The 8924-nt window shown below is 44.5% G+C and overlaps 1 protein-coding gene across 2 annotated transcripts; it reads left to right on the plus strand.

The window, feature by feature from the left end:
* The first annotated feature begins 1507 nt into the window (after positions 1-1507).
* MAT2A (methionine adenosyltransferase 2A) lies at positions 1508-8179 on the plus strand. Of its 2 annotated transcripts, none has more exons than XM_045549979.1 (9): positions 1508-1873; positions 3827-3904; positions 4007-4129; positions 4419-4531; positions 4622-4765; positions 4955-5173; positions 5376-5558; positions 5716-5901; positions 5936-8179. In XM_045549979.1, the coding sequence occupies exons 1-8, from the start codon at positions 1783-1785 to the stop codon at positions 5851-5853; spliced, it is 1089 nt and encodes a 362-aa protein (XP_045405935.1). In that variant the 5' UTR covers positions 1508-1782; the 3' UTR covers positions 5854-5901; positions 5936-8179. The 2 variants fall into 2 exon arrangements, with proteins under 2 accessions (XP_045405935.1, XP_045405934.1); XM_045549978.1 differs by having other exon boundaries at positions 5716-5849; positions 6550-8179.
* Positions 8180-8924: the final 745 nt, after the last annotated feature.

The following is an 8924-nucleotide window of genomic DNA, read 5'->3' on the forward strand; positions in this document are numbered from 1 at the left end:
AAACAACAACAAAAAAGATGAAATAGTCTTATATAGTTACTTTGCCATGAAGGGTTACTTTGAAAAGCAAAATCCAACAAATGAAAATAACATATTTATTGTCTCTTTTGTGATTTAACCTTTTCTTGCTGCCTGCTTTGAGCCACCATGGATGTGGTCACGAAGTCTGGAGATCAGCCTTTTCTTTATGTCTTTGTGGAAGCCCCTAGCACAGAACAGCCCAAGTGCTTCCTTTGTTTCCCAGTGAGTCTTTGGCAAACTCCCACCTTCCTTCCCGCACGGGCAGAGAGGATTGTTCTTCAGAATTTACCTAGTTCTCTGGGCAATAGGCAGCTGGACAGGCTGTTACAAGGGTCTTGTTCATCTCCCCAGTGTAAAGTGCCTCCCATGCTAGGAGCAGGCTGTGCCCTAACAACGTCATTAAGCCAGGCGTTCCTGTCACGTTCCTGTCACGCGCTCTGCTTGGGCCACCACAACACCAGCCCCCTGCATGAGCTGAAGTGACGTCCGCCCTCACTGTGGGCTCCTTCCAAACGGGACTCCACGAAATCGGTTCCGGACTCCCTGCTTCTTCTTAGCTCAAGTTTTGTTTTGCTCTTTTTTCCTTCTTTCTCTATACTTCCTTTATTGGGCAAAACTGGGACAAACGCAGGTGGACGCTTTAAAATGAAAGCTGCATGAAAGAGACCATTTCACCTAGTGAAGAGATCTGTTTAAGCACATTCAAGGGCTTGAATAGGGCTTTCCTCTTCCCAAGAAAAATAAATATTTGTTCAACATTCTCCCGATCAGAACATTGAAATGACAGTCTAAACATGTTTCCCCTTCTCAAAGACACTGCCAGTAAAAGGACGGCTTTGGGAGAGGCCTCCTTTCTCCCTGACGGAGAAAAGGATGGAGCGCGGCCTTCACTTTAGGGCCAGCAAGGGTGAGGGTCCCTTTCAGAAACTTCAGCGCTGGGGATGGGGGGAGGCTTGCAATTGCTTAAATCGATGACAGCACTCTCATCAATCTGCTTTCGGGCCATTTTCTCCAGAGTCATTAACCAAGAAATTATTAGCAACTGGGCCAGCGCCCCTCGTAATTTCTAGCAGCGAGCAGGGCCGGGACGAATAAGGCCGTGCTAAGGATCGTACGCTGACCGGTCAAGATGTCCACTTTCGCAGGTCTGAGAGCCACTGTCACCCGGTATCCAAAGGCGGGGTGGGGCGGCCAGAAAGACCCCTAGAAAGAGCCAGAGCACAAAACCTCCGCGATTCCAGCTGCCACCGCTGGGGGACGCGCCCTCCGGCACAGATCTCCAGGCCAACGGTCGGAAGGGAGGTGCCATGTCACAGCACAGGGGAGCCAGTCCATAAAGCCCAGTCGCTTTTCCTCCCACATCGAACACGGAAGGGTACAACGGCCCACTCCACTCACGTTTCCATTTGCTCTTTGTTATACCTGCTTGAGATAGCTAAATATTCCCTGAAGGAGCGGGTTTCCTTCGCTGCCTCCCCCCGCCCCGCAGAGTGGCTCAGCCCGGCTGGGCTGGGCGCACTGCCCTTTCTCCCCGACCCCCGCGCGAGTGGCGCATTGGCGCGCGGCGCCGAGGGGCGGGGCCCGGGCCGGGCGCGCGCTGGCGCCGCTGTATAAATACTGGGCCGCACCGCCCGCCGCCCCGTTCGCTCCGCGCCGCTCGCTCGCTTTTAGTGGAACGCTGTTTTCTGCCTGCACGTTTCGCAGTCGCCGCCTCGCCGCTGCTCCTTGTCCTCAACGCCACTTTCACTCACCGACACCAACATGAACGGGCAGCTCAACGGCTTCCACGAGGCGTTCATCGAGGAGGGCACATTCCTCTTCACCTCAGAGTCTGTGGGGGAAGGCCACCCAGGTGAGGTGACCAGGCCCCGAGCGAACTGGGGGCCGGGCCGGCTAGGGCCGGCTGATGGCGGGGCCCGCACGGGGTGCCCCGTCCGCCGGGCGGTGGGGAGAGCGGCGGCCGCGCGCCTTCCTCGTGGCGGTGGCGGTGCCGAGCGCGTGGCCGCCACTCCCCTCCCCCTCCGCCTCCTCTCCTTTCCCCTCCCTTCCGGCCGCGCGCCTCGGCTTGCGGAAGATTCCAGAAAACGAGAAGGGCGGGGGCCGCGGCAGCTTGAGTTCCGACCCGGGAGGGCATTTTTAACTCCCCTCGGCCTGGCGGTCTGGAAAACCTCGAGTGGGCGACCCGCCCCGCCTGCTCGCGTCCGGCCCTCGGGAGCGCGCGCCCCGCATTGCAGCGGCAACCACGTGTTTGCCGCATGTGGCAGCTGGGCTGGGGGAGTCGCCGGCTTCTCCGGCTGCCCGAGCCCTCGGTTTGAAGGGTGGGGTGCCCGTGCCTTGGGATGTCTTCTGTCTCCTTTATCTCCGTGGTTTCGGTCATTACTGCACAGTAAGGAATACGGACGTGCCCTTCGGCGAATGGGGCTTTGCCTTCAAGGTGACAGACTCCAACTAAATATAGCGCTTGTTGGAGAAGACAGTCCTTATTTGGACCATACGTGAAAAGGATGGGAAGCATGAATTAACAGCTGCCATTGCGTTGGGTTTCCTTTTAAAGTCTTTGGTGCTTTACCGATAAGGCAAGGTTGTGCTTAAGATTTCCTTCTCAGGGCTTTGTCCGCTGAACCGCCATTATGGGGATCAATTTACACGTCCAGGAGTGAAGCTATTTCCAGGAATCTTCAATCTCAGCCTGAATACATCACCTAGTAAAGATCGTTATTTTGCTATTTAGGCTGCTTTTGCCTTAGGGTGACCACAGAAACGTAGCTCTCTATTCTGATGGCTTTAGGATCCGTTTCTCTAGATAGCCTACGTGCCTATGATGAAATCCTACATGCAACGTAGTGGTAAGAGGACAGACCCAAGATCCTGATGAGTGCGGAAGGTTAGGTGTTAAAGTAGTTGGTAGCTAGAAGTCTTGAGCCTCTGACTTGGGTGGAGTATATATATACGTTTTGCTTGGATTCTGTTCTGCATGATTAAAGAGAACTTGGCAAAGTGAATTTGAATTTGGGGGAATATCCTTCCCCCTTCCCCAAAACAGATGACAAATACAGTGGGGAGAAACTCAATGATACAGAATCCATTTGGGCGTTTTCCAGTCTGTTGAGCACTTGTTCCTGGACAGCTTCTCTAACAAAATCAAATAATTGCTGTTTTATTCTTTTTATTAATAAGGTGGCTTTCTTTAATTCTTTAACTGAATTATCTTGTTGCTCTAATTGGCCTTGCTTAAGATTCTAGAGACGGCTGCATGTGGTGCCTCAGTTCTGCCAGACCTCTAGGTGCACAGGGACTTTGGTGCACTTACGGAATTGAATGTTGTATGATGTAGGGGAAATACTATTCTTTAAGAAATAGATAAACTAAACAGTTCACCCTTCTAGTTGGAGTTATAATGCAGATGTAAAATGTTGGGGTGTTGTGGCTTATCTGAATTGGTGAGCTTGTGCCACTGTTAGAACTGTGTTGTCAAGTTTTCAAGTAACATGTAGCACTGTATCTAGCATTTTTTTATTTTTTTTAATTTGTAAGGCAGAAAGAAACCAAGTGCAGAACAAGGATCCAGCATTTATTATTCAGGCAAATGGCTTCTGATAAAGCAGTGCTTTAATTAGACAGCATTTAAGATCTCCATACTTAATGCCACTGAATTGTTGACTTCAGGATGGTTGTATATCAGGTTTTAACATGGTTTTTTAAAAACCTCCAAAGATTTTACAGTGGATTGATAGGGAATGGTGGGTCATGACATACTTACATTGATAGTAAGTTAAAGAAATTGAGCCAGGAATTTCTTTTCCAGATAAGATTTGTGACCAGATCAGTGATGCTGTCCTTGATGCACACCTTCAGCAGGACCCTGATGCCAAAGTGGCTTGTGGTAGGTTCAGAACATGTGCTTGCTTATCAACTGATACAAAAAGGTAACATCATGAAAGTTATTTTATAAAAGTGAGGTTGGGTTGAATCTCTCTTTTATTAGAAACTGTTGCTAAGACTGGAATGATCCTTCTTGCTGGGGAAATTACATCCAGAGCTGCTGTTGACTACCAGAAAGTGGTTCGTGAAGCCATTAAACATATTGGATATGATGATTCTTCCAAAGGTGTGTCTTAATGATTTTGTTTTCCTGAGCTTATTTTTCCAGATAAAGCTAGTGGTGAATGAAGAAACTATCTTCTAGAATGTTCCTGGTAATCATTAACTTGAGTTATGTGGCTGTACTATACTCTTTAAGCCTTTTGTTCCACCCCTATTGCATTTTCTAAAAGGTATAATGATGCTTTAGATATATCTGATTTCTTTAGGAGTATTTAGAATTCCAAATAGGGTATTGCTGTGACCTCTTTTTTTTTTTTTCCTTCTAAACAAGACATTGTGTTTTTTGTTTGTAGGGTTTGACTACAAGACTTGTAATGTGCTGGTAGCCTTGGAGCAACAGTCACCAGATATTGCTCAAGGTGTTCATCTTGACCGGAATGAGGAAGACATTGGTGCTGGAGACCAGGTATCCTGGCAGTGTGGAAGCTTTCTTCATCTTTTCCGATGTTAAGTTCTAAAGCTTGAATTGATCACATTTGGTGACATTCTTTTTTAGGGCTTGATGTTTGGCTATGCCACTGATGAAACTGAGGAGTGTATGCCTTTAACCATTGTCTTAGCACACAAGCTCAATGCCAAACTAGCAGAACTACGCCGCAATGGCACTTTGCCTTGGTTACGCCCAGATTCTAAAACTCAAGTAAGTGATCATAAAGCTAGATTGTCTCACATGTTAAATCAGCATAGAAAATACATAAAGTTAATTATAGCTGGCTAACTGAAAAAAGAATAGCACTTGTGTTTTGCTGTATTGTAACTTAAGGTAGAGAACCAAGTATACGGCTATTGTTTGGTAAACTGATGTTCTGATGAACTGTGTTGCCTTTAGGTGACTGTGCAGTATATGCAGGATCGAGGTGCTGTGCTTCCCATCAGAGTCCACACAATCGTCATATCTGTTCAGCATGACGAAGAAGTTTGTCTTGATGAGATGAGGGATGCCCTAAAGGAGAAAGTCATCAAAGCTGTTGTACCTGCAAAATATCTTGATGAAGATACAATCTACCACCTACAGCCAAGTGGCAGATTTGTTATCGGTGGGCCTCAGGTAATGTAGTTCAGTGTATTTTTCTGGATCTTTGGTTACTTAACAAAATTTTGGCTACTAGCACCTTTTTTCTAGGCTTTCTGAAGCCTACATGTGAATCATCTGAGGACATTTGTTGAGTCATACAGAGTAGGCAACCTAATCTAGAACCACTGTGTTGGAAAGGATTAGGCATAGAGTGACTTAAATCCTGTAATTTCAGGGTGATGCTGGTTTGACTGGCCGGAAAATCATTGTGGACACTTATGGCGGTTGGGGAGCTCATGGAGGAGGTGCCTTTTCAGGAAAGGATTATACCAAGGTGGACCGTTCAGCTGCTTATGCTGCTCGTTGGGTAGCAAAATCCCTTGTTAAAGGAGGTCTGTGCAGGAGGGTTCTTGTTCAGGTATATATTCTTTTATATAATTGGAGTAATTAAAAGTCATGTAAGTGGGAGGGTATTTAGTAATCTGCTTAACTACTTGTCAGTTTTATACCAGCGTATTACACGAGTTGTATGGTTCTTTCAATCACTGACTCTTATGACATTTGAATCCTTTTAGGTCTCTTATGCTATTGGAGTTTCTCATCCATTGTCTATCTCCATTTTCCATTATGGTACCTCTCAGAAGAGTGAGAGAGAGCTATTAGAGATTGTGAAGAAGAATTTTGATCTCCGCCCTGGGGTCATTGTCAGGTAAAGATGGTAAAGCCTATTGTTAGTGAAAATTGAGGGTGCGGGTGTATACACACATATATATATATATATATATATATGTGTATATATATATATATATATATATATACTACTAAAATGTGAGGAGGTGAAGGTGTGAAGAAAGACTCAAGTGGGGGAACACATTTTAATTCCTAGGACATGCTGATGTTTTAAACTGACTTCTCAATGCAGGCTTAGTTATTGGAGAAACCTAAAATTACAGTGGTCCATGGCTTAGACTAACCACCCTAAAAAGTCCTCCACGTTTGATTTTGTGCTAATCTTACCTGAGGTGGTTTACATTAAGAAACTGATAAAGATAAATGGGATGTTCATGGCTTGTTATAAAGAAAAAAAATATGGTAGGGTGTGGGTAGTGGGACCTTGGTAAGTATTATATGGTATCAGATGAGCTGTTGACAATTGAATTTCTCAGAATAATGACAAGTTTTCATATTTGTTGAGCCAGGGATGGAAAAACAAGAACTATAGTTACTAATAAGGACTGTGCAAGGAGTTTGGACACCAGGGAAGTAACACTTTTGCCACAAACTTTCTTCCTAGCATATCCCAGAGAACTGAACTCATTTGCCAGAGCCCTTGAAAATGAGTCTTGCTGATTGTTTTGCTTTATTTTAATTGAATGCTACATATTAAGTTACGGACTTGTATATTCCAGGGATCTGGATCTGAAGAAGCCAATTTATCAGAGGACTGCAGCCTATGGCCACTTTGGTAGGGACAGCTTCCCATGGGAAGTGCCCAAAAAGCTTAAATATTGAAAGTGTTAGCCTTTTTTCCCCAGACTTGTTGGCGTAGGCTACAGAGAAGCCTTCAAGCTCTGAGGGAAAGGGCCCTTCTTCCTAAGTTTTCCTGTCCTCTTTCAGCTCCTGATCAGTTGCAGTCACTCTAGTCAATGACATGAATTTTAGCTTTTGTGGGGGACTGTAAGTTGGGCTTGCTATTCTGTCCCTAGGTGTTTTGTTCACCATTATAATGAATTTAGTGAGCATAGGTGATCCATGTAACTGCCTAGAAACAAACAACACTGTAGTAAATAATGCTTCGAAATTGAACCCTTGTGCCCTCTCACCCAATGCTCCAAAGTCCTAATTGCATTGACTTTCCCACCAGATGCTGAAAATGTCCTTGTAATGTGCACGTAAAGTACCTGTAGTTCCACTATAGCCTCTGTCTGGCAATGCCACAGCCCTGTCAGCATGAATTTGTAATGTCTTGAGCTCTTATGAATGTGAAACCTTCCCTTATCCTCCCTGTAACTTGATCCATTTCTAATTATGTAGTTCTTTGTCAGGGAGTGTTCCCTATCCAATCAATCTTGCATGTAACGCAAGTTCCCATTTGGAGCTCTAGCCTGACATCAAAAAAAAAGGCAGTTACCATTAAACCATCTCCCTGGTGCTTATGCTCTTAATTGCCACCTCTTTAACAGCACCAAATAGAAATGTCTCCACTTTCAGCTGTCTTTTGGAGGACGTACGTAATAAGGTTTTTATTTAGTAAACCAATCCTATGCATGGTTTCAGCACTAGCCAAACCTCACCAACTCCTAGCTCTAGAAAAACAGGCACTTGGCACCCTTGTGATGTCATACAGAGAAGTCACAGGGTAGTACCTGAGGGTCTGTAGGTTGCACACTTTGGTACCAGATAACTTTTTTTTTTCTTTATAAGAAAGCCTGAGTACTCCACTGCACAATAACTCCTCCCAGGGTTTTAACTTTGTTTTATTTTCAAAACCAGGTCCAATGAGCTTTCTGAACAGCTGGTGTAGCTACAGAGAAACCAGCTTCCTTCAGAGAGCAGTGCTTTTGGCGGGGAGGAGGAAATCCCTTCATACTTGAACGTTTTCTAATTGCTTATTTATTGTATTCTGGGGTATGGCGTAAGTACAGAGAAGCCATCACCTCAGATGGCAGCTTTTAAAAGTTTTTTTTTTTTTTTTTTTTTTTTTTCCTCTCTCAACACCATGATTCCTTTAACAACATGTTTCCAGCATTCCCAGGTAGGCCAAGGTGTCCTACAGAAAAACCTTGGGTTAGACCTACAGGGGGTCTGGCTGGTGTTAACAGAAGGGGAGGGCAGAGCTGGTGCGGCTGGCCATGGAGAAAGCTGACTTGGCTGGTGTGGTACAGAGAAGCCAGCTTGTTTACATGCTTATTCCATGACTGCTTGCCCTAAGCAGAAAGTGCCTTTCAGGATCTATTTTTGGAGGTTTATTACGTATGTCTGGTTCTCAATTCCAACAGTTTAATGAAGATCTAAATAAAATGCTAGGTTCTACCTTAATTGTGTCCATCATTCTTTAACAGTACTTTAGTATGAATATGACCTGAAATATCATTTATGTACCTTTAACCCTGAGTTACTGTAATCTTACCCATAATTCAGGAAAAACTTCAATTCTTGGGCCTACTGTAGGTTTGTTTTATCCTGTTCCTGTCATTAAGAACAAGACTTGATCCTTGTCAATACACAGGCCAAAATTCATGCATGTCCTTATTGTAGCAGCCACTCAATGCCATTAGGTGTCAACAATCTAAGACTTGGGTGGCTCAAAACCATTAAGGGCTTTAAAACCACTAATTAGTATTACCTGGAGGGAGTAATAATGGTCAGCATTATGCCTATAAAGGCTATAGGTTTCGTATTCAGTGCACATTTGAAAAGCTCTAAGATAGTTCACAATCGATCTCAAAAGATACAAGTAAATTAAAAGTGAAGTTTATTAAAAACAATTACAGTGAAAGTGCTATAAATTTACAAAGGGAGGCTTACTCTAAACTTCATTTACAGCAGTTTGTGTAGAAAATCCATGAATCACAGTTGTCTTGAAACTAAGTGCTAAGTATATATATAAAAGACACTTCGCATAAGTTTCCACCAACACTGTAAGATCCAAGGAATTCCTGCTCTTGCCTGCCTGGAGGCTTAAAAGTCTAGAAAGTTAGCACAACTTCGGAGGATCAACGAAATTTATAAATTTTTAGAAGTTATCTTTTGCCGCTGTAAGATTAGGTTCAGTATTGGCTAA

The sequence above is a fragment of the Lemur catta genome, chromosome 4 (genome assembly GCF_020740605.2).
Source record: "Lemur catta isolate mLemCat1 chromosome 4, mLemCat1.pri, whole genome shotgun sequence".
NCBI classification, from domain to species: Eukaryota; Metazoa; Chordata; class Mammalia; order Primates; family Lemuridae; genus Lemur; species Lemur catta.